Here is a 27,432-nt window from a genome sequence, read left to right as displayed (position 1 = left end):
TTCATTGTAATTGTACTTGTGGAACCTTAGAAATACATGGAGTCGCCATCAGAAAGCAATATTTATATGCCTCTCTCTTATTTTATGTAGAAGCTAATGAAATAACAGAAATATATTTTGGCAAGTCAACTCTGAAATTAAAAGCAAAACAGGTTATCGATGATTAAAATATGGGCTATCACACAAGAATACAAGGTACATTATGGGATAATGTCAATGTCACATTGCTACAAATGTCAAAATTAGCGATGGGCGAATCGGACCTGTTTCGGCGAAAATTTTTGTAACAGCAAAAATCCGCCAAAATGTATTGGGCGGCAACATTTCAACAGTCCGGTTTCTAGAGTCCAAATAACCTAACAACCATGCATTGATTTGAAAAAGAGACTGTACTATGAATAGAAGAGGGCCTAAATATAAAAAGAAACAACAACAATACATGTGTAGCCTTACGTAATACGTAAAAGAAAAGTAAAGTGTGATGTTACGTGACGTAAGATAAAATACTAATGACTAACTTGCCGAGTTAATATATACACATTTATAGCAGTGTGTAGCAATGTTCTGCTTGAGCAAAAATCCTTCCACGTTCACACTGCCACAGGTATATTCTTACAGCCCAATTCAAATCATTGATCCCTCACTTGCTTTGCTTCTGTGCCATATTAATGTCCAAATTAAAGCCTTCTCTTTTTAAAATATTAATTGCATGCCAAGCATACATTTCCAACTTGAGCACATGGTTTTTCTTTCAGTTTTATTACTCAAAGCATGATTACTTTTCCAATGCCAAATAGCCAGAGAAATTTCTGTGAAAATCTATTATTACATAAAGCCTTAAATGCTTACATTTTTTATAAAGAAGGGACAGGTTTATTTAGCCTGCGGGACCCAAATATGATTAGTTTTATATTGCAAACATATTTTCCCCTCTCTTATGGTTGGGCTCCAGATGCAGATGTGGTGCATGAATAGCTTCGGTGACAATATGGAAGGTCCCAGGAGGAAGCCAGTCAGCTGATATCACAGAATTTCTGCACAACTTTATAGATGTTAAACCGCTGGCCCATCTCAGAATGAGAAGCCGAATCAATACAGCACCTGTAAATTCTAACCTTTTGTTCCAGCAAGTCTCTTGCACAAATTTTGTGGTCAGTGAATATGAAAATAAATCAATTTAGGTAAACTCATGTGAAAACCCCTTTGTTCCATCTGTTGTTTATGTTATAGAAAAAATGTATTTAGATATGTGGTTGCTAGGGCTCTATTTATTATAGCAACTAAGCAGTGGTTTGAATACATTGCACAATAAAAATGTGCCTAAATCGTGCAGGTTCAGAAGCCAAATTTGATTCAAGACAATTCTCAAATAAGAATTCTGCCTGCTTTATGCACTTAAAGGGGACATGTCACCCTAAAAATAATTCCAAATCCAATTTTACCATGTAAGTCAAGCAAAATAAACTTTAATTTCATTATATAAATTATTTGAAACTTATTTCTTTCAGCCTGGAAATTCAAAATTACAGCAAGCAGGCAGTGGACACTGTTATTAAGACAAGCATTGCATCATCTCAAATTTGTGCACCAGAATGGGGGACCCTATGTCCATTCCCATGCCCTGATTTCACAATGAAAAGGTGAAGAGACAGGGGAATGTGTGGAGAGCAGTGACATCTATAAGTGCTGAATGGAAAGTGAAAGTAATTGCCTGCCCTTCGTCATAGAGGAGGGGTAATATTTAATTGACAGCTGAGATTTTTAAATGAGTTTACAACTATGAATGCTTTAATAAAAAAGAGAACATGGATTTCATGTTTAATTTAAAAAGGACTTTTATTATACATCTTTTTATGTCTCGGTGACATGTCCACTTTAACCTTTTCTACTTGGTTTATTAAGCTGCAAACACGGTTACATTTTAATTTCTAAATCAGCTCTAAATAGTAAAGATTTATAGTTAGCAAATGTTTTTTTGTTACACTATTAACAAGGGAAATGTATTATGCATTATAATCTGGTGGGCTCATTTATAGACACTGGGCAAATTTGCCCATGGGCAGTTACCTATAGCAAACAATCAGTGATTAGCTTTTTAAAACCAACTGTAAGAAGAACAATGAATGCAGCAATTTGGTTGCCATGGGTTACTGCCTATGGGCAAATTTGGCCAGTGTTAATAACTGATCCGCACTGTATTTGTAGAGCGTTACATTCTGAAAGAGTGCCGAGACATTACCTAGTGCACAGTTAACTAAGCAGGATAACCCCGTTTATTAAAGTAAATGAAAAGACAAAGCAGGGTATCATGGGATGGCTTTCAATTTATCATGTGATGTCACAGGTGAGGTGACTTAACCCCTGGAGCACTGAAGAAATGTACTTTAGTAAACCAGCCATGTTTTCTTGGTACACTGCTGTCAGCCTGAGCATAGTGAGTAATAACATTCTGGGAATATCCTTAGCAGTGTGCTGCACACAGTTCTGGTTCCTGAAAAGCATAAATTCAGTCAGGCTTATATTTCTATAGGAAAAAGAGAATTGACTTTATGTGATATCAATATGTAATATGTTATTATTTTAACCTTAAACATATTCCCTACTGTGAATTTGAGAAGCAGAAATAGCAAAATATGGGTAATACTTGCAACAACACAGGTAATGGCAAATTTAGAGACAAAAAAGGCTAAATGTGTTTGTTTTCTGTCAGGAGACATAATGTGGTTCCCTGACGTGAACTGTGTACCTTCAGCAGAATCAGTCCTGTTACTTAAGTGCAAAGTCATGTAGGAGAGACCTGCTTTCTAAGGCACAGCCTGAGGGAATAACATTAAGGGGCAATCAAAATCTTATCAGGAGGTTAAAAGTTAAACAATATTCTCCAAGTTACATCTTCAAATTATTAGAAATGACAGGATTTCCCACAGTATTGCTTTCTATAATTGTGTGCAACAGTTTGTATTGTGTTTATATGTATATACATATGTATATATGGGTTCAAGTGTAGGAATTGAGTGACATCAATTATAAATATTTATATGGCATCATAATGCTGCATGAGATATAATTCTATCCTTACTGCTATCCTTGCCTAGCTGCCTCTCTTGACACACTTACCAGAAGTTGGACCTGGCACACAAGGAACAATTCTTACCCATCACAATCTGCTGTTACAGCGCTAGTGTAAGAACTTGCCTACTCAGAGACTGCACTATACTGGCCTATTTAAATGAAGAAAGCCATCATGCAAGTTAAATTGATAACTCTGATGGAACTGGTTGTGGTCTGCTGTCAGTCTCTACGGAAATACATTTTTAATGTTCCGTATATACCATTCATCTTCTGTGTGGCTGCATCTCTTGTATCTAATTATCAGGCGCTTCACTAATTTTATTATGATAATTTGGAATAGGGATGCACAAAATCCACTATTTTGGATTCAACTGGACCTCCGAATCCTTCTGGAATGATTTGGCCAAATAACTAATCAAATCCTAATTTACATATGCAAATTAAGGGTGGGAAGGTGAAAACATTTTTACTTACTGATTTCCCTCCCTGTCCCTAATTTGCATATGCAAATTAGGAATCGGATTCCGTTTGGCCGGGCAGCCGAATCTGAATCCTGCTGTAAAAGGTCGACTCGTGGCCGAATCCCGAACCAAATCCTGAATTCGGTGCATCCCTAATTTGGAGTACTGATTTGGATCTAGTTTGCAAGTTTTGTAATATAATAGTGTAACGCTAATTTGGTTACTGTCCCTTTAAATAATAGCTTCCTTGGCAATTCAGGGGCCCTGAGTCCCTTTTGCAAGTCGAAAAGTACTGGGAACTGGGAAATCACAGCGCAGTGCCTCCACCTAGGGAGCACTGAGGAACTTACCTCAGAGGAATCCCCTAGGAAATAATAAACACACACACTTTGCAGATAACAATATTTAACTTTATACAAACTGTAAAGTAGTAACTAATACAAAAGTCACGCCTGTATGGGAATATAAGGGACACTACCTAAATCCCTATTAGGTTTTAACTATCTGTTCAAACACAGTTCGTATAGTATCACAGTCCCACTTGTCTGGAAGGGTTAAAAAGCACACAGTTCAAAATGCAATGTCCCTTTCCCCAGAGCTCTTATTCCCCCGGTAGCGCTACCTTTCCCCAGAGTACCTTTTCCCTTGGAAAATAGCAGCTTCCCACGTAGCAGGCAAAATTACACAAGGCCTGTCTTCCTGTTAGGCTCAGTACTGTGGCAAATCCTCTCTTCAAGGGATTTACTCAGCGATTTCTCTCAGAGGCAGATCACACTGGAATCACAAGTAATTCTTCTCCAGAATCACTCTCACCAATGGCACTTTCCTCCTCTGAAGCTTTAGCAGCGTGACAGGGTCAGACAGCCTCTTTCTGCACTCCTGCAGACCTCACAGATCCAGCAGCTCTTGCAGGACTTTTCTCCCTTTTGATCCTTTCTCCACAGCACGTGTTAGACTCAATCACACGGCCTACACACACAGATCCAGCAGGGCCTACACACACATCTTCACAGTCTGGCACACCCTCTCCTCCCAGGATGCACTGCGGTGTCCAGCCAATCAGGTCGCTCTCCAGCCTGTTACTGGGCTGAATGATGTCACAGACAGAAAAGCAGGGAAAGGATTTCTCTTCTCCCCTACATTCTCCCCTTGGACAAATCGGCAACGTCCTCGCTTGCCGTATGCCCTGGCATGCCTGGACAGCAAAACAGTCAAAAATGTCTTTATCACTATTGTTACCTGGGACCCTAACATTGGCCTTACCTGGAGACCTGCGCTTACCCAGACCCGGTACTTTAGATCTATCGGGGGTATCAAAGGTTTCAGGGGCCACCTTCATGCCAATAGGGTTCTCCACAGTAGTCTTCTCTCGACTCAACACCCTATCCTCTTCAGGGGAGTCACTCTCACAGACAGAAGGCTCATAATAAGACTTCTGTATGGTGGAAATTTTGTAAGTCTTACAACTTCGGGCCTGATGACCCATCACTTGGCACTTGTAACATCTTCCATGGAATCTTCTACGCCTACGGCGTACTTTACACAGTGCAGATTGGGTTTCACCTTCATCAGGAACTGGGCAGTTTGACTGGATGTGGCCAAGCTTTCCACACCGGTAACACGTAGGAACTCTCTTAGTTTCAGCTGGGGGTTTGGCTCTCTCAGACAATTGAGCTTTTAAGTCCTCCAACTCTTTGCGAAGTTTCTTGTTCTCTTCTGCCAGTTTTGCTTCAGCAGGGGATTTCTCTGTATGCCCTGCAGTGGAACTCCGTTTGACCCTCACATAGGCATCAGCCTCCTCTCGCCGAACTCTCTCCATCAGAGCAACATACCCAGGGGGTAGCTTATCCTGGTAGTGTGCTCTAATTGTCATGGCAACAGGGTCACTATTCAGGGTCCCTCTTTTCAATTGGCGAATTCTCATAGAATCCATTTCATCGTCTGTAATTGCTCCGCGGCTCACTAGCAATCTCAGGCCTTGTTCTAGCCGCACAAGATAAGCAGACAAATCTTCCTTCTCTTTCTGGACGGTAGAGTGGAAGCGATAGAGCATCTCTGTAGCACTCTCTACAGGGCCAAACGTCACCTCCAGGACTTCAATCAGATCACCCGAAGTAGCATCGGGGTGACCAACCATATAGGACTTAACAACATCCATGGCAGGGCTGCGAAGACTCTCAAGGATCTTCCTTCTCATAGTAGTTTCGGGCCCAGTCCAATCTCTCACGGACACAACAGTGGAGTCTCTCCAACTCTCAAAGGACTCTTCACCTGAGGGTACAGGATTGGTACCTGAAAACACTTTAAATCTCTTAAAATTACCATTCCAGGCTAGCTGTGTCAGTTGGTCAGTAAGTTGTCCCAGCGCGCTCACAATCTCTGGGGTATCCAGCCGGCCACCAGAACTATGGCGACTCCCCTTGGAGACCACGCTCTCACAGGATGGACATCTCTTTATGTGACTCTTTTCAGCTGGCGAATCAAACAATGTCTTGTTCAGCTGCACACTCTCTGGTGCCTTCACTGCATACTGGGTAGTAAGGGCATCACCCTGGGAAGTTAACTCATCTGCGTCATCAGACATATCAGGCAGAACAATCTTCCAGGGCCCTTCACTTTCAGCATCAATATCAGGGGGAACACGGTCACGATCTATCTCTCTGGGGCTGTCTATAAGAACATTCAACAGGACCCCGGCAGAATCCCGCCGTGACGCAGCCACCCTTGGGCGGTAAAAAATCTGTTCCCTATCCAGAACTTGATAAATAAATTCTTCCTTCACTCTGGGCACCATGGGCCCAACAGCGGCAACTTTTCGGGGGTTAAGTCCCAATGCAGTACACCATTGGCGAACACTTTGTGGAGTTTCAAAGGCAGACATATTTTCATCAAACATCCCCAGCTTCCCAGTCGACATCTCAGCAGTGCCTCCAAAATGTAACGCTAATTTGGTTACTGTCCCTTTAAATAATAGCTTCCTTGGCAATTCAGGGGCCCTGAGTCCCTTTTGCAAGTCGAAAAGTACTGGGAACTGGGAAATCACAGCGCAGTGCCTCCACCTAGGGAGCACTGAGGAACTTACCTCAGAGGAATCCCCTAGGAAATAATAAACACACACACTTTGCAGATAACAATATTTAACTTTATACAAACTGTAAAGTAGTAACTAATACAAAAGTCACGCCTGTATGGGAATATAAGGGACACTACCTAAATCCCTATTAGGTTTTAACTATCTGTTCAAACACAGTTCGTATAGTATCACAGTCCCACTTGTCTGGAAGGGTTAAAGGAACAGTAACATCAAAAAATAAAAGTGTTTTAAAGTAATGAAAATATAATGCAGTGTTGCCCTGCACTGGTAAAACTGGTGTGTTTGCTTAAGAAAAACTACTATTGTTTATATAAATAAGCTGCTGTGTAGCAATGGGGGCAGCCATTCAAAGGAGAAAAGGCTCAGGTTACACTGCAGATAACAGATAAGCTCTGTCTGTCTAATGGTGTTATCTGTTATCCATTATTTATCCTGTGCCATATAGCCGTTTTTCAATTTCCGCCATTGCTACTCAGCAGCTTGTTTATATGAACTATAGTAGTGTTTCTGAAGCAAACAGAACAGTTTTACCAGTGCAGGGCAACAGTACATGATATTTTCATTACTTTAAAACACTTACATTTTTTGGTGTTACTGTTCCTTTAAAAAGCACACAGTTCAAAATGCAATGTCCCTTTCCCCAGAGCTCTTATTCCCCCGGTAGCGCTACCTTTCCCCAGAGTACCTTTTCCCTTGGAAAATAGCAGCTTCCCACGTAGCAGGCAAAATTACACAAGGCCTGTCTTCCTGTTAGGCTCAGTACTGTGGCAAATCCTCTCTTCAAGGGATTTACTCAGCGATTTCTCTCAGAGGCAGATCACACTGGAATCACAAGTAATTCTTCTCCAGAATCACTCTCACCAATGGCACTTTCCTCCTCTGAAGCTTTAGCAGCGTGACAGGGTCAGACAGCCTCTTTCTGCACTCCTGCAGACCTCACAGATCCAGCAGCTCTTGCAGGACTTTTCTCCCTTTTGATCCTTTCTCCACAGCACGTGTTAGACTCAATCACACGGCCTACACACACAGATCCAGCAGGGCCTACACACACATCTTCACAGTCTGGCACACCCTCTCCTCCCAGGATGCACTGTGGTGTCCAGCCAATCAGGTCGCTCTCCAGCCTGTTACTGGGCTGAATGATGTCACAGACAGAAAAGCAGGGAAAGGATTTCTCTTCTCCTCTACAATAGTTAATGTCAGGTTAAACCTGTTGAACATTACAAGATACAAAGAAGAAGGAAAAGTAGAATCATCGAGGGGTTTCAGGTTGTTTGATGCCCCCCCCCAGTGATTCTAGTTGCTTACCTTTTATCCTGTGCTGGCACTTCTCCTCTTCTTCAAAAATGCACCAGTCCAATGTAATGTTCTCTGACCATCTCCTGTCAAGCTTGGGTGAGCATATGCAGGGTCAGACTGGGCTGGCAGGACACAGAGATTGGGGGAGGCACTGGCAGTGGGTGTCTGAGTGGGAGGCCAGGGTCCCCTGAGGGACTAAGGGGGTCGCCGGGTAACCGCTCCAGTGGACTCAGCACACCCCAGTCCAACCCTGAGAACATGCTCAGTACAGAACTTTTTCTAGTATTCCTGTACTGTATATAGGCCCTACTATAATAAGCGCAGGGGACACCTGATGCTCATCAACCACTCAGATGTTTTTTTTTAAAAGAAAGGGTCTGATTTTAATATACTCATTAATAAAAACTTACATTTCAGGCTGTGTTTGTTGTGAACTGATTCTATTGTTGATGACGCAATATATATCTGCAGTGCAATCTGATTTGGAACTCTTTATTTAAAGACTACATTGTTTGATAGACCAGTTAAGACTAGTTGTGTTGATGATTGATGGTTGATGATTCAGTCATATTTTGTTCATGCTTACATTGTCTGTGGATGTTATTACACAAAAGACATGGGGGTATATTTATCAAAGAGTGAAGTTCCGTCACTATAGTTAAATTCCGCCACTCTCCATTCATTTCTATGGGATTTTTATAGGCGTATTTATCAAAGGGTGAACTTTCACTTTCACCCATTGATAAATACGCCTTTCGAAATGAATTTAGAGCTGCGGAATTTCACTCTAGTGGCGGAACTGCACGCTTTGATAAATTTACCCCATAGTGTATAAAACAGGATAGGAGGTTTATAGTTCACTTGAAAAATCTAAAAAAATGTTGTGCAGAGTTGATGTAAAGGAGCAGTTATGATTCCACTTTATTCAAAGTCATGTTTAGGGGACAGAAATGTTAATTTTTTCACATTTTTAAAAAATACATTTACATTGTCTCCTCTCAAATATTTCTAAACATTTTTAAAAAATACATTTACATTGTCTCCTCTCAAATAACATATACACTGTTTGGCTAATACTATTGAGGGTAAATCACCTGTCCTTATTCTAGTTATCCGTGTTTGGCTTACAGATACATTGAAAAAATATTATTTTCTCCATATTAGATTTCCTTGGAAGGACTGTTTAGTATAGTTTGCATGTAGTCAATAATTGAATCTTCCATGTAAATTGTGTAGCATTTGGTCAGGCTATTGATTCACTTAGGTTCGTACAGTTCAGCTGTATTAAACAATGCAGTTTAATATTATTTGATATCTGGATGAACCTTTTTATGCCTACAAGGTCATTAAAGGTTGATGGATGAGATCAGGATTCAATGTCTCTTTATCAAGGATCTCTGCCTTCCTGTAGCCTAAAGGACATATGAATTATAAATCAACTTGCTCCACTCAAGGTCACAGAAAGGAAAGTAACATTTCATGTTGAGTGTATTTGTCTCAAGAAGTGTTTTTGACAAAGTAGATACATTTCCCAGGAATGTGGTCATTTAGAATCTAAGGAGCACTGGCCCATCAAGTCAGTTTCTTATTATCATGACTACTTGTATTCCCACCGTACAAGGAATTGTTATGACTTGTAGGATTGAACTGTCATGCTTAAAGTCTACATTCAAACAGAGGTAACTGACCTCCTCTATATAAACTGTATTTAAACGTATTTTGCTTCTAAGTTGACAGATTTTTCTTTAGTTAATTGGACCAGGCCTATATGATTGTTATTTCCTTTGTCATCTAATATTTACCTTTGCAATCGCAAGCACTGTAATTCAAGCAAATGACCAGAAGGTGCATGCCATTACTGCAGGAAACTTTATGCACAATACATTATTAACATTTAAAAAAATGATGTACCAGTTTAATGATCAAGCATTGAATTATAACACAGTAAATTATACTAATGGTTCCTAGTAGCCACAAACACTCTTATAAATGCAGAATATTTTATGAAGCCATGATAGAGTACATCTTATACTGTATGTGCTACTCTAGTTGATATGAATGCATTTACATTTTTTAACCTAATCCTTGGGGGGGAAAACTTTAACTTGCTTTTTATATGACATTATCATTTATTTAAGTAGTGCCAGCAAGTTATGCAGCATCTTACCATAATTTAACAAACAAGGGTTACAGTGTAAAAAAATATGATCTGAGAGCCCTACTCACCGGGTACACTTAAAACATAATGAAGATGAAAACAGTTGGTGGATTATGATAAATTGATGTCTGATTAGTCAAGATGCTTCAAATATGCTTCTCTAAACAGGTGGGTTTTTAGGCAACATTTAAAATTTCAGAAGGAAGCAGTAACGTAACTACCACCCGCGGGGCCCAGGTGCAGGCTGTGCAAAATCGATTTTCGCAGCGGATTCAGTCACGTGTGAACTGCCATCAGGCCTCGAGGGGGTGCGGACCTTGGTGCAGTCGCACCCACCCCCATTAATTCCGCCACTGGAGGGAAGGGGAGAGTCTGATGTTGAGAGTTCCATAGATAGGCAGAAGCCAGAGAGATATCTTGCAGTTGGGAGTGGGATAAAGCATCTCAGTCACCCTGTAATTTATCCTGTCATTTTAGGCTACTTAAACTAGGTTATCAAAAACAGCCTTTATCCAACAACAACATCAGCTTTACATGTCTTTTCAGACAACTATCACTTGACTAACACTTGCAGAAGCACCTGTCTACTAATTCAATATTAGCCTTTGTGGACTTTTTTAGTGGTATGAGCATTGCCTTCGCAGCGACTTAAAAATGGCTGCCATAAAGGTCTGAATACTTCTGTTATAAAGATTATAAAGAATGCATGCCTGAATAGCTGAGTGTGAAAATCAGTAAGAGCAAAAGATGTTGAACGAGTTAATAACACTTCTCCATGCAATGACAAAAAATATTTATGCTTTATATCAATAAAATTATACATTACATGCATTTATTTTCAGATCCAAATGTAAAGATTTCTTTTTAAAATAATATTACACCCCCAACTTATTTTGTATTTACCATAGTTATTGTTGCTTGATTGATTATAAATGGCACAATATAGTTAAGTTGGGTTGAAAAAAAAAAAAACATCCATCAGGACATGCCAGGCTAAATAAGGCTAAATATGAGAGAACCAAAGTGGAAGGGTTCAGAGAAAGCAAGCTCTAGTTTGCATCAGAACCTCCAGAGAAAAAAAAGTATATAGTTGTACAACCCACTAGCATTGCAGTGCTTCGAGATGTCTTAACCACAGTAACACTGCTTCTGTTACATTTAGTCAGTTAATCTAGATGTGATCTAGTGATATTTTCAAGATAGCATAAACCAATGGAATATTCTCCTGAGAACTCGTAATAAGATCTTCTGGCAAAGAAATTTCCAAGAAATATGGTGTCTAATGTATCTAATGAGCAGTAGATGGCGGCTGTGTCTGGAATTACCTACTTTTGGATCTGTTTAGTGAAAGGATAGAAAGTTGCCTTCCTCAGCTCTGCACAATTGTGACTTTCTACTAAAGGAATCTCACAAAATATACAGTATATGCACAAGCATTTTATATGCCTCTTGTGTGCACAAATGTGTTTGTAATTATAGTGGTCTGTAGAATACTGTATATGCTAAAGCATGTTTATTTTTAACCCCCCTCCAGAAATCTTTGGGTTGCCTCTGGATATTCCTACCTTAGCAAAAGTGTCAGTCAATATGCTAAGCACTGGCATAGCCTCACAGTATTGGCCCTTCAGTGCACCCCGAGGACTACATTGTAGAATTTGCAGTAATATACATCACATCAGTTTTGCATGCAATGTCAAAATGATGCCCATATCTTATTTAACAGTTTTAGGTCATAATACAGTCCTATCGACCTATAAAAGATATATTTTAAAATATTTTTAAAGCATTTATTATTTAAAACTTTTGCAGGTAATCAGAAGTTTGTATTATTAAATATCGATTTTTTTTGCATTCGTCAATGCTGAGAAATAGATTCTTGCTACAAGGCAAGACAGATCTGAGAATCCAAAAACTATAATGCAGTTGTATGATTCATGCTTGTCATGTTACTGTTTTTAAATGTCAAATTTGATTAGTATAAGCATGCTAGAGAAGCAGAAATTATTGTATTACTAGACATTCAGAGAATTCATAATATGGTCAGATTTCAGATGCTTCACAAAAGATTGAAACAAATAAGTACATCTGAGCTCAATGGTCAAAACTTAATTTCATTCCACATTTGTATTCTTGTGTGATAATTCTTAGTTGTAGTAGTTTTACACCTGTTCTAAGCTTCAACAACAGAATCATGGGGAAAACCAAAAACTCATAACTTGGCTTCAACACCCTTATTAAAGGAGATTCACCCCTTTAATCACAAATAGGGATGTAGCGAACCGCCGAACCGGCAAAAAATGCGAACAGTTCGCGAACTGTTTGCGAACTTCGAACATCCGAAAATCGTTCGATTCGAACGATCGAAGGATTTTAATCGTTCGATCGAACGATTTTCGTTCGATTTTAGCGATCGAATGGTCGAATGGTCGAACGATTTTGACGCGAACGCCTATTGGCGAACGTCGCGCGACGTTCGCGAACTTGCGGCGGACGCGAATAGTCGAAGTTCGCGAGAACTAGTTCGTTGGTCGTACATTTTTAATAAAATAATGAGAACAATTTGGAATTTATTAAATGACCTCCTAAGTGATAAGTATCTTCAGTTTTGTTGGGGAATGACTATATTAAACACCATAAAATATGAAATACTGCAGGTAGTCCTGTGGCATCTAAAACACTTTAACACCAGGGTTTAAAGGTGAGCTAACATTAATTGAATACTGAAATGGTTTCTTACCAGGGGAAGGGAAATATGCTACTACTGTGCAAGACAGTCTAAGAAAAGTATCTAAAAAAAAGACCATAAAAATAAGACATTGACGTTAAAGTGATAGCGGAACGTTTCTATAACAATCATAGGAACGTGTACATAATTTGGAGCTGCTGCACACCGACAATTTTCTACTAAAAGCCCCCCAAAGCCGCCCCCAGCCCCACGAACCTCCGTTAACCCGACCCTCCAACACTGCTAAATGGTGTTGTTTCAGTGACGCTGGGCGTGGGTGAGGCGCAATCCTTCCATAGGCTAATTACAAATGAAAACAGGACTGTAGCCTATGGAAGGATCACTCCTCCCCCAGCCCAGCGCCACTGAAGCAATGTGGAAGATCCGTCAGATGTATCAGAGGGTTGAAAATTTTAAAATATTTGTCGTGCAGCACTTTCCTATTATTTTTATTGGAATGTGTTGGTATCGCTTAAAATAACACACTGCCACATTCGGGTAGAATAAAAAGAGTTAAAAGTCAAACTTTGATGATTTTCATCCAGCTTGTGATTTACTGAATAATCCTTTGCTGTTATCTTAGAAGGGATTTTAAACGTTACTAAGAATTGGCCTTTGCCAATACAAGGTACATTTCTTAAATGTTCACCTTTAAAAAAAATTAGGTGGATGTTTTTTTTTATGTTAGGAATCTAATGCTTGCCACTTTATTGGCAATTAGGGATTTACGCGCAGTATTTTAGCAAGAGGCACTTTCCGTTTGATTCCTGTAACTGGATGCTTATCTTGTAGCGTTGATTGTCTGAAATAGAATCACCTGACCTCCTAATAGATAAGGGGTTTCTTGAGCGCACATGGATACCACGGATCATCTGTGTGATAATAAACACGCAGAGGCTCTAAATAAAGCATTGATTAATATAATACAGTAATATAATACAGTGATAAACCTGTGGAACTAGTTCTTAGTGTGCAGTGAAGTGATTAACAACAAAATGCAAAATCATGCCACATACTGTATATCAACTAACACCTCCTGATTCTTATGTTACCATTGTTTATAACCCTAATTATTTACTTAACTTGTCTAAAATCCTGAGATATTTCATGGATATATCATGTCAAAATCTTCATAAAAAGCATTTAAAAAAATATGAAATCATACATAATGTAATTGTGCTGTTAACACATTATGAACCTACATCCCTTCTGGTGTATGCAAGTGTGTTTAATAAAAATTATTTTAGTACTTGCACAGGAGAGCAAAGTCTCATATATCATGCACAGTTGTTTCTAAATAGCACATTGTACTGAGATTCTCATTCTTGGGTATGAAGGGGCTTTTTTTTAAAAAAAAAAAAATTCTAGATCACTTTTTTCAACTGAAAATTGGTATGAAAAATGTAATCTCAATTTTAGCCTAAAAAAAAATCACAACTTTTAAATGAAAAAAGTGGGCTAAAACCTGTTGAACTTTTGTAAAAGTCACTGGGGATTGCATTTTCAAGGTACAAGATATTTTATAATCCAAAATGTATATCCCAACACCAATTCTGAGATTCTAAATTGATATAAATAATTTCTGTCCGCTTGATCCTCTACAGCACAGAGATTTACAGCGGTTAAAATCCGCTCACAGTTGGTAGTAATTGGCCCGGGTGCGCCTGCCCCGAGCCCTGCGTTTATTACACAATCCTTCCCACGTTCTTTCCAACAGTTGTTTGTATTCATAGATAAATATACATAAGGATCAGCTTACCCTCTCCACGGGGTGACCCGGGTACTGCCGCCCACGAGTCTGTCGCTAAGGGAGACGTTTTCACCGTTCACATCCAAGTCGTTGCAGCGCACTCCAAAGTCAAAAGGATCGCTCAGATAGATTATTAGTTAAAAAATCATCCTTTATTGGTTTACATCAGTTTAAAAAAAGAAATGCTAGCTCATGGTCTGACGCGTTTCGTAACTGAGGTCTCTGATGAAGTACATAGTTACGAAACGCGTCAGACCATGAGCTAGCAATTCATTTTTTAAACTGATGTAAACCAATAAAGGATGATTTTTTAACTAATGATCTATCTGAGCGATCCTTTTGACTTTGGAGTGCGCTGCAACGACTTGGAGGTGAAGATATTTTATATATCAAGTTTGAAAATGAATCAAATGATGTGATTTTTGTTAAGATCAGCACAAATTTGCCAATAATTAATACAATCGAGTTTTTCCAAAACACTGGGTTTTTTTGTAAAAAAATGTGCAGCCCAGAAACCTGTATTCAGTAGAAGTGTCCATGAGTTATCAAGTGATCTAGTAACTATAAGGGCAATGTTTGCATACTTGTTCAAATAATTTTTGCTTTATATACTTTACCATGATTTGCTCATATCGAGATGAAGTGATGGCAAAATACTTAATTATATATTTTAATGTTTTTTTGCTTTTAGTGGACGGTTGCATTGACTGGTCAGTGGACTTAAAGAAATACATGGCGTTGGCAGGGGAACCTGTGAGAGTGAAATGTGCCCTCTTCTACAGTTATATCAGGACTAATTATAGCATGGCTCAGAATGCTGGTCTCAGGCTCATGTGGTACAAAACCAAAGGAGATCTGGAAGAACCAATCATATTTTCTGTTGTGAGAATGAGCAAGGATGATGATTCCATATGGGTGCATACATCAGAAGTGCAAGACAGTGGACTGTACACCTGTGTTCTGAGGTAAGAATGAAATCGAAACTATACTACTAGCAGTTAAATCCCTACTACTGTGGTTCTGTTTTTCAAGCTGTGTCTTCTTGACATACAAAATGTCCCACTGCTGCCAAAGCCACTATTTTTTTACACATTCCCATTTTATCCTTTGTCAGGTCCTGTGTAGCACAAGAAGTTAGGCTGTTATTTTCTTCTGCTGATGCAAGTGCACTGCTGCCTGACCTTCACAGCAGTCAAGGGAGCCTCAGCTAGATGTTTGGCAGCTCTTTCACTAAGTGAAGTGTTTAAACCAAAATGGTCATCCCAAAATATCAGGATTTAGGGATAACAGGGATGCTTGTTAGTATTCCTTATGCATTGTTAAGTTTAAACATCCCAGTCTAACAATACATACAGTCCAAGAGTTGGGACAGATCAATGATGTTCATTGTTCATTGTCCATGGTATGGCCATGTTGAGGCTTTATTATTACCAGACAACACACACAAAAAAGTTGTGTACAGTAATCCCAGGTAGTTCCAATGAAATTTGTATTGGAATTGGAACTGGACCTGGGCAGACAGAGTCACAGCCGGCACCTGACGCTACAAAAAGCAGTGAGATTGATTGTGCACCACTACTCTCTATGTTTGTAATCCCAAGTAGTGTTTATGCAACCTTCAAGCAGACAATGTAGTATTAGTCTTCTCACCTCCAACCAAGACTCAAATTCCCACAATGAATTGCATGCTTCTTTACAGGTCTTTAACCAAAACAAACTCCTTTGACACGCCAAGTCATGATGAATATTACAAATATTAGTTAGCCTTAGATCAGTGCATATATATATATATCACTACTACTGACACGTTTCGTGCCCCATGGCACTTCCTCAGAGTATAACATTTTCTACACAATGCACAACTTTATAGCTATCCATAGTTACAGACAAATTTCCTTAAAGGGGAAATAGCCTAATTTATAAAACGTTTCATACTTTTATTTTATATGTTAAAAATACATTTAAAACCAACATTAGCTATAAACAATGGTTTATCAATGTACACATTTCAAGTTCTCTCCTATTCAATATAAGATTTCATTTCACTTTCTTTATTCAAACCTAAAGGCTTCTCTGTCTCTAAGGTAAACATCCACCATGCTTCTCTCTTGTTCATCAATTTCTCCAGACCTCATTTCCTCTTACCCAATCTGACACACTCAATACCTTGAAAAGATATACAATTATCATTTCCATTATGTATAATGTCTGTTAAAGCCTGGTAAGCAGCTGGCTTCTGTTACAATGTTTCAGTAGTCATAACCAGGATTGCTGAGAATGGCAAGTGAGCAAGTGTTCAGTAGTCAGAACCAGCATTGCTGAGAATAGCAAGTGAGCAAGTGTTTCAGTAGTCATAACTAGCAGTGCATATAATAGCAATGGACACGGAAATGCTGCTTTCTATAGCTTGTTGATTCTTAAAGGGTCAGGACCCACAACTGGGCCCTCATCCTTTTTATGTTGGGTCTCCCTAAGCCCCATTAATGGGCCAGTTACTGGGGGCAAAAAGATGCTTCTGGTAACATTAAGAGCTGAATTTTCATTTTTTAACATGGAAATTCGGCTCTGCTAGTGCAGCCAACACAATAGCTAGGCAGCTGCAGCTCCTGAAATGTCGCTGTCCATTAAATAAAATAATATGTCTCCTACCCACCCTCTTAGAATTGAGCATGGCCTAACACAGGCTGCATTCCACAGGACTATGTGCTCTGGAATGAAGTACAGAGGCCTCTAGTTATTTGTACAATGTCATATTCAGTGGGCAAAGTGCAAAACCAAACATAACTTAGTTTGGGGCATTGGAACAGGATTCTTTCCAGTTGTTTCTATGGACTGTTGCAAGAAATGTGTAGGAGGAACTTTTTCCGCCAAGATAATTCCATTCCTTTTCATTTATCTCGAATATATAATTGCAAAGTACCATTTTTCATCTCATCTGTTAGATAAATTTGATTTATATTACAAAGTTCAGTTAAATAAGTATCCAATATCCATGTGTTCAAACATATTAAAATGTCACGTCTTTTCAGGGTGAACCTGCTTTCTCTTATCACTGTAGATAATTATATAATTTGTAATTCAACCACTTTACAATACTGAAGTAGTAGGAATAGCATCCTGTTGTTATAAATAGAGATGAGGCAGAGAGATGTTGCTGGAAGACTGGAATATCAACATTATCAGTGGGTGGAAATCCTGTAAAGGAAAATAATAGTGGGTGTGGGTGAATGAAACAGTAGGTCGCCAAGGGCTGCAGGGAATGATCTAACAGAATATAAAAAAAGAAGATAAAAGAAAAGGTCTACAAAACATAACATAGGTAATGAGACAAGCCATGGTGCTGCTAGCAACTGATAATGTCACATGCACACTAATAGAAAAAAGAATCTTTCTAACAACACACTAAATAGAGAGTAAGTAGATAAGAATAAGGTCACTGCAGTAATAAATAAGCCAAACAAACAATGGTGTAGCGTATATATAAAAACTGGCTTTGACAACATCTTTAAGCCTATACCAGAAGTAGAATAACCTACAGTTTCCAGACACAAACACATAAACAAAAAGGAAATGCAGAGCTCAATCCACATATTGGGATAGATGCAGGAAGCTAATATCACATGAGGTGTGTGCCCCCAAACACAAGGCTGTAGTTCACGTGTCAACAGTCCCAAAAGGGGAAAAATAGTCTTAACAGATTTAATAGTTGCAAGAGCCTAATGTTCTGATCACACTTACCACTAAATAGTAGCACACATACAGCTAGATTCAATAAAGAAAACTGCATGCTATTGCCCATTTTGCAGTAAGGGAAAGGTGTAACGCTGCATATTATTTAATAGTTTCAGTGGAGTGATATTTTGTATTTAAAGGATAAGGAAAGCTCCAATCCAAGGTTAGGGATTGTAATGATTTACCTGATACCCCAAGTGTTTGTTTTCCTTGATATGTTGTAATAAATCTCATTATTGGTTCAGCTTATCCTTAGAATTGCAACATCTCTACTTTAAGACAAAAGTGGCGGTAATCTTTATATGACAAGTGTGTATTTATTAAACTAATACAGGTCATAATAATAATATTAATAATAAATATATTCTCATATTCTTTATTAAGCCCTAACGAAAATCAGCTGTACTACAGTATATCACTGGCATAGGTATAAACAAGGAAAGGAAGTAATTAGCTGTATAGAAGTAATACCACACAACTTTCATAGGATGCCATCATAAACCTTAATACAAAGAAGACATTGCAGTTATATTCCCTATTCAGGCCGTGTACACATACACATTTGCCCATACTTAATCAGTAGATAACATGTTTCTAAACTGGTGCAGTTCCAGAGGTTTCAGCATGCTCCCACAATTAGCATTTTTGGCCCATGATTGGCCCATAGTGCATGATTTGGCACTTCTTTATAGTCAGATTGGATTATGAGGGATTCTATGTGAGACTTTCTTGAACTTGAATGACACCTTTTCAGGTATTTATAACTATTTATAAATGTGACTTTGCTATTTACCTTATTAACATACACTCCTATCTATTCCTGAGGGCTGGGCCAACTAGGCTGCAAAATGTGATATATCTAATGTACTTAGAAGTTAAATTATCACGTGAAAGTCTCTAGTCTAGTCATACCTAACATATTTCATTTATTCCCTGGGAGAGGTTTCATTTGTTCCCCTAACTAATTAGAAGACTTTTAACATAAAACCTGTCCTTTTACTCCCTTTCTTTAGACTTTTCCTTTTTGTGTGTGTAGGTTGTGCACGGGGGGCATAATACATAATAATAGCTGCTGTTTTTTGGATAAGGGATCTTTCTGTAATTTGGATATCTGTGTCTTAAGTCTACTAAAAAAATATTAAAACATTAACCTAATAGGATTGTTTTGCCATCAATAATAATGATTTATATTTAAGTTAAGATGAGGTACAAGGTATTGTTATATTACAGAGAAAAAGGACATTATTTTGAATTTTTTTAATTAAAATGGTGTCTGCAGGAGTTGGCTATTCAGTAATGCAGAGCTTTCTGTATAACAAATTTCCGGATGACTAATCCTGTGTACACTCCTATTTCTGTAATTTCATAACTTTTTATACATAGTTAAAAGCTAAACAAACTCATTATCATTTTGACAATTGCGTATATGGAATTGCATATAATAGACTGAAATTCGGGCAAAAATGAACTGCTTTCCTACATGCAGATTTTATAATTACAGTTCTTACAGGAAAAGAAAGTTATAATAAGGATTTTGTATATATAGCAAGATGTACAGATTTCCACTATGGTGAAAAAGTGTCAGAATGATTAAAATGCAATTTTCCCTATGATAACTTCTGGCTTTTCAGAATTATTAAAAAGAAGCACCTGCTCTGCAATATGTTGCAAGTCTTTTTGGCAGTCGTTAAATCATAAAGCCTTTAAAAATATCAAGTGTGTTTCATATTTCTCAAGTAAACAGCGCAAGCCATAATAAAATCTCTCCGCTCTGTCCAGCTCATTTGGATGACGACCTGCTCATTGGAATTTAGACCTATTTAAATAAAGCATCTATTGCATCATCAGCCTCAAATAACTTGCTGACGGAGGGTAGAATCACATTACTGAAATCATATTTTTGCCAATCCATTCATATTCACTTGGGTCCTGTATTGTCATGTAATTTAGACGAGTGGAAGAATTTAACCTATTTAGTTTATGAACAACAAAGGATCTTCTTTTGCTGAAGGTTAATGAATACTATGTAAAGAGGACAATATGAACTACAATGTTGTAGTTGCAAAGTCCTTTGTACTATTTTCTAAAGCTAATGTACTGTATTGCATCAAGTCATTTCACCTCATAATTATTTCCTCTGTATTTCTCTGTAATAATATAACAATACCTTGTACTTTATCCCAACTAAGATATAATTAAACCTTAATGATGGCAAAATAATCCTACTGGCGTTAATCAATGTTTAAATGTTTTAATAGTTTTTAATATACTTAAGGTATGAAGATCCAAATTAGGCAAAGATCTGGAAAGCACCAGGTCTCAAGCATCCTGGATAACAGATCTTATACATGTATTAGCATTTGTATGATCTCACATATGGGGCAGACTTAAAGTGGACATGTCACCCAGACACAAAAATCTGTATAATCTGTATAATCATAATAATAAGTCCTTTTGAAATTAAACATGAAATCCAATTTCAAAAGCATTCATAGCTGTTGTAAACGCATTTAAAAATCTCAGCTGTCAATCACACACAGTCTGCCCCTCCCCTATGACTTAGGCATAGAGGCGGGGCAGACAATTACTTTCACTTTCCATTCAGCACTTCCTAGATGTCACTGCTTTCCACACAATCTAAAACTTGTCAAGGTCATGTAGAAGTCAAGGGCAGAGATCCATTGAACCATTTAAATATGTTAATAGCCTTCATGATGTTCAACTTTTTTTCAGTGGGTTATGCCCGAAAACTTAATCAATTCGAGCGATTCGAGTTTTTTTTGCCAAAAATATGATTCATTTTTCAGGTTTCAGATTGTTAACCCCAAACTCTCTGAATTGAGTTTTTTCCATTTGAGTTTTTTCTTAAATAAGAAACCATTCGAGTTGTGAGATCATTCGAGATCATTCAAGGTATAAAAAAAAATAGCATTTCTTTGATCAATCCCCTTTGCCTCCAGTAAGGATTAATTATATCTTAGGATACTGTCTTATTACAAACAAAAAAAAAAATATATATTTTTTTTTTACGGTGGTTTGCACTCAAAAATTTGATCAATTCGAAATATTAGAGTTTTTTTAGCCTATAACTCAATCAATTCAAAGTATTCAATTTTTTTCCTCTAATAGCATTCAATCGAGTTTTTATATTCGGGGTTTTTTTTATTATAAATAAGCAAACATTTGAGTTGTGAGTTTATTCAAGGTAGAAAAAAACCCCACAAACTTCACAAACTCGACCCTTGATAAATAACCCCCTGGTTGTAAAGTTGTCTGCTCAAATTAATTAAGATTTCAGAATACTTGTTTTCCACTAATCATCCAAGTTATGGCAAAAAAACACAATAACTTATATATTTGAGTTGAGTTCCTAAAATCTGAATATTCGTGATTAAACACAAAAATTATAATAAAGACAACTTGTCAAGACTCCATAAAAGTTATTGTGGTTGTGGCTGAACTATTTCAACAGTTGAACATTTTTTATTCTCATTGAAACAAATAATGTGATATTTATTCATAGTCAAGTTCTTATATCAAGATCAGGCCTGGATTTGTGGAGAGGCCACCAAGGCCTGGACCTAGGGTGGCAGGATTTTAGGGGGCAGCATGCTGTCCAACCACACCCACATTGGTTCAGAAACACTGGGGATGTGCAGGAGATACAATAGTTTTGTAAATTTCCTGTGCACCAATCCCCATTGCTCTGATCCTGGTGATGAAGATTTGAGTGAATAAAAGGGAAGGGCCATGAATGACAGCAGGCCTGGGGGCACCTGCTATGTAAATTCGGCCCTGATCATGATGAAATTGTGTTTAAATATGATAGAGTCAGAAGAACCATTAAGTCAAATAGATCTACATGGATCTAAGGGAATACTGCAGTGTGAAATAACACCAACCATATATCTAAATGTATCTGATAATTGTTACTAAAGATCCAAGATCCAACTATGTTTAAGATCCAGCTATAGGTTAAACATATAGGGCTTATTCAAATCTATGAATGAAGGGGCACATTCATCAAAGAATTAGCATTTTTAAATGTACCAATTTGTCACTAATGGGTTCACTAGTTTAAGCCATCAGCTTCAATTCTTTTCTATTGGTGGTTATAATTCAGGGGCAGCACCGAACTATCGATTTGGCAAGCCCCTAAAGCAAAATGAGAATTGGAAATCTAAAACCTTTTGTAAAGCATTTGTAAAAGAACAAGCCTTTGTAAATCTGAACCTATCTGTGTTTTTTTTTTTTTTACAAGTATATGTCAACAGTATACAGTAAATATGGGCCATAAGTGTTTGACTATTGTATTTAAAAGGGTCAATGAATCACAAAAACTTTTTCAATCAAAACTTTTGCCGCACTTCCAACACAATCCCCAGTTATTATATTAGGTACATCTTTAGCCTTCAAAGTCTAATACAGCAATGATATATATGAATATTTATATTTCACAGGCTACATCTTGCAGTGCGGTATTTACTCAACACTTCCAGATGCACAACCTTCTGTGCTGTCAATATGGTTCTTTCGCTATAAAATGTCCTCTTTTTATGGAACTGTTAGCACAAATTTGGATGTTTTTCATGGCAGAAAGTGCCCAGATTTAGAAAATGTCTAAAATGTATAAATATAGGTTCATATTTTAAAACCAGCTGGGAATTCATGTAATAATTATGTAGAGTCTAAATGATGATAGCTTGAGGTTAGTATGTCTCTAAGGAACGTCACTGTGTATCTTTAGCTTAATTAGAATGTTAAACAAGGGAAATAAATGCCTTTTTATTCAACACAGGGCTTTTTTAGAACATGTTTAAATGGCACAATTGCTAAATAATATTTATAATTGAAACTTGCTATCAATATATGCAGACTTGAAATGCATTTTGTTGCGTTAACCCTGGGAGCATTATGCTAATTCAATGACATATATAGAAATGTATTCAAGAAATTTCAATAATTGCATATATACATACAATAAGAGGGTTGTTTATCACAGATCGAGTAGCGTTTTTCCCGAAAAATACAAGTTTTCGACGGTAAAAACTTGAATTTTTTGGGTTAAAAAAAACCTCAAATGTTTCAAGATTTATTATGCCTGAAGCTAGAATCTGAAAATACTCCAGCTAAAACCTGTCGCGGTCATGTAGAAGTCAATGGCAGAGGTCCATTGAGAGGTGCCTTTTAGGGTTTTTTTACACAGATAACTTTGAGTAATCGAGTTATCCCCCCAATTGCATGCATATTACCTTCAAGTTTTTTTCATAAATAAGCAAACGTTCGAGTTGTGAGTTTATTCGAGGTAGAAAAAACCTTTGATAAATAACTCCCTTAGAGTATTTAACACTATGATCTTCTTTGGCTCGTTTCCTTGCTTGATGTTGTGGCAAAAATATAAAGTAATAATAATTTCTCATAAAACATTTATTTTATGTTTGCGTTTAAATATTGTGGCATGTATTTTGTACATAGAGGATTATATGCATTAAACATAATTTCTAGCTTTCTTGGAGACCATAGCTATTTTATAGTTCTACATGAAATGCCTGGTGATTTCATCAAACTTCTGAGCAGTCTTACAATGGCCGGCAATGTTCCCTGTGCTCTCACCGGTCATGACGCCAGTGCACACAGCAAATTGTGGAGCCCGGATAATGTTGTATGTAAGCACACAGCTCAACACTTGCTTAGAACTGCAGGTTGATATACTGTACTTCTTTATTTTACAGTGCACACAAACTAATCATTTAACACATGTAGCCTACAAAAACTAGGGGCAGTGATGTCCAACTTCAAAACAGTCTTTTGTTTAATTTGTGTTGCTCCTGCCTTAATTGCATTGCAATGCAAGCTCTCTGGAGTTGAAAAGCATTTCCACATGACTGGTTAACCACTGATGATGCCCTTTAGGCTGATATTTTATACAGTATATATATATATATATCTCCAATATATATATATATATATCTCCAATTATATTTTAAGCTTCCGTTAACTAAACTAAAATAGCCAGAATTAATCATGCAAGCAGATGAAGGTTATCTAGCCAACAGTGCAACTCTTCAAGCAAATCACATTATATAGATATTATTTATGTATGTACCTGTATAGCCAATGAAGCTCAGCATACCAATCCAACAGTGCATTGGGCAGATTTGCTCTACATTAGTCCATGTTCAGACTGAATTAAGGCAATGACAACTTTTGTGACTTCTGTAAGAACACAGTTGGGTTGTGGTTGGTAGGAGGGATGGGGGAATGTACAATTTCAGGTAACAGTGGAGTCCTGAATGTATACCCTGGTATCATAGCTAATGTCTATAAATGATCTTCATGCATATTCATGTACTTCCTGTATTCAGCAACTAGGGTTGCTGAATCTTACTTGAGCCAAAAGCCTGGCATTATACATTTAACCTGCTCAGAAAATTCTTAAAGGGGACCCGTCACCCAAAAAATTATTCAAAATCCTATTTTATCACATTAGTCAAGCAAAATTAACTTTAATTACACTATATGAATTATTTGAATCTTGTTTCCTTCAGTCTGGGAATTCATAATTATAGCAAGCAGGCAGGAGCCATTTTTTAGACACTGTTATTAAGGCAAGCCTTGCATCATCTCAGAATCTTCTCATCACCAGAATGTGGGACCCGATGTCCATCCCCATGCCCTGGCTACACAATTAAATGGTAAAGAGAATGGGGGAATGTGGGGAGAGCAGTGACATCTAGGAAGTACTGAATGGAAAGTGATTTGTCTGCCCCGCCTCTATGCCTAAGGCATAGAGATGGGGCAGACAATATTTAATTGACAGATGAGATTTTTAAATGAGTTTACAACAGCTCTGAATGCTTTAGTAAAAAAATAGAAATTTTCTTTTTTTTTGTAAATTGCATCTAAGTTTACTGAGACATTACAAAAGACTATGCTGGATGGGAATAGAACCCACTTCCTCAAGTGTATCTGTGAATAGCAAATGACCCAAGCAATGTATCATGGTACATGTCATTGGCTACAGTGGAGAAGGCACCAGATCTCCAGCATCACTGTTTCTATTTTAGAAGCATTTCATCTAGCATGCCTATTGCATTTGTCACAGCTGAAAGTTGTGCAAAGTAGTCTATTACATGAGAAGTGGCTTAACAGGCAGCCAAGCCAATCAAACGATCGCAAGTCAGATATCATAGGGTCAAATGACATGCACTGCTGTCTGGGACAAAGTACATTTTTCAGTGTTTGTTGCATTTGTACTTATATTGTAATTTATAAAACAAATAATTATATTTAGGGGCCGATTCACTAACTTCGAGTGAAGGAGTTGAAGTTAAAAAACTTCGAATTTCGAAGGTTTTTTTGGGCTACTTCGACCATCGAATGGGCTACTTCGACCTTCGACTACGACTATCGAAGGATTCGAAGTAAAAATCGTTCGACTATTCGACCATTCAATGGTAGAAGTACTGTCTGTTTAAAAAAAACTTCGACCCCCTAGTTTGTCATCTAAAAGCTACTGAAGTCAATGTTAGCCTATGGAGAAGGTCCCCATAGGCTTGGCTAACTTTTTTTGATCGAAGGATATTCCTTCGATCGTTGGATTTAAATCCTTCGAATCGTTCGATTCGAAGGATTTAATCGTTCGATCGAAGGAATTATCCTTCGATATTCGAAGTCGAAGGATTTTAATTCCTAGTCGAATATTGAGGGTTAATTAACCCTTGATATTCGACCCTTAGTGAATCGGCCCCTAAATGTTTACTTACAAAAAATATGACTTTATATTGTTAAATCAGCTGTTAATGTCTTCCCTCTCTCATTTATTTTGCTCTTTTCAGAAATGCCACTTACTGCATGAAAGTGTCCATGTCCCTAACAGTGGCTGAAAACGAGATGGGTCTCTGTTACAACAGTACAATCCGATATCTGGAGAAAGCAGAAGTTACAAAAAAGAAACTAATAATATGTCCAGATATAGATGATTATAGGGTGCCAAATGAAGACATAGAGGTGGCATGGTACAAGGTAAGTAGAATGGATGATGCATATGTCACTAAAGATGTCAAATAACAATGTGCATCTACCAGAGGGAAGCATTACTATGTCTAGGGGGTTGATAAAGGGCTGGAATATATCACAATATGAGGCTGATTAGTAATTAATACAAATAATTACTACATGGCAGTACAGGAACCAGTGCAATTAGCATCAGAATTTAATAATCAGCCCTGTAGCTTCAGCTTATATTACAGGCCAACCTCATTTTCTGCTTGCAAATGTGACCCCTAAGCATAGCTTCTCGACAGCTGCTCAGAGCCCACTGAGTATGTGAGTGTCGCAGACACTTTCCAAGATGGTGACCCCCTGTGACAAGTTTGGAGTCCTGGATCATTGCTGCTATTGAGAAGCTGAAACTTTAGGCTGGTGCAATAAGTTCAGTATATAAAATATGGCATTTTTAGCTATATTTGCTTCTAGGGTTTAGTTCTCTTTTAAAATCAAATCTTACAGAAAGAGCTCTCAATATACAACCTTGGATATTTCTGTATGAATCTGAAAATTTATATATGCAAATGGTGGATTTTTATCTGATAATTTTAGGCTTTCAGAGGTGCAATAAAAATTTGTATTGAACATCTGTTTAATGACAGAACAGAGAAGAACACAGTATTTACAACAAATCTGTCGCTTAGTCTTGTGGAATAATTGATATTAAACACTGCAATTTGGGAGTATTGTATATTTCTCATCTCAAGGGGAGCTGAATTCATTTGCATATTTATGTTTATTCATGTAAGTGGGAGTTCTGAGACTTTTACAGTATATAAGTAAAATCTTATCAACGGATTCTAATGGTCTGTCAGATGGCCACATTGTCTCAATACATGGTGGAACACTTCTATAGTGTTCTTTTGTAAACCAAGCATTTCTAAATCAACTAGAAAAGTTTTGCAGATCATAAACAGTTATGAGACCTGTTGTCCAGAATGCTCGGGACCTGAGGTTTTCTGGATAAGGGATCTTTCTGTAATTTGGATCTTCATACCATAAAAACATTAAATAAACATTAAATAAACCCAATAGGCTTGTTTTTCTTCCAATAAGGATTAATTATATCTTACTTTGGTTAGTTTGGATCAA

At 37.6% G+C, this 27,432-nt stretch overlaps 1 protein-coding gene across 1 annotated transcript in view; it reads left to right on the top strand.

Moving 5' to 3' along the window:
• LOC108698434 (X-linked interleukin-1 receptor accessory protein-like 2) overlaps positions 1 to 27,432 on the top strand; it is a 445,435-nt gene that overhangs the window by 216,353 nt on the left and 201,650 nt on the right. Inside the window, exons 3-4 of the mRNA XM_018229918.2 lie at positions 15,251 to 15,524; positions 26,130 to 26,316. Of these exons, the coding sequence (XP_018085407.2) occupies positions 15,251 to 15,524; positions 26,130 to 26,316 (461 nt within the window). The remainder of the gene's footprint in view (positions 1 to 15,250; positions 15,525 to 26,129; positions 26,317 to 27,432) is intronic.

This window comes from Xenopus laevis, chromosome 8L, assembly GCF_017654675.1.
Source record: "Xenopus laevis strain J_2021 chromosome 8L, Xenopus_laevis_v10.1, whole genome shotgun sequence".
Classification (NCBI taxonomy): Eukaryota; Metazoa; Chordata; class Amphibia; order Anura; family Pipidae; genus Xenopus; species Xenopus laevis.
Note: the sequence above shows the minus strand (reverse complement) of the source record. Positions and strands in the feature narration are given on the sequence as shown.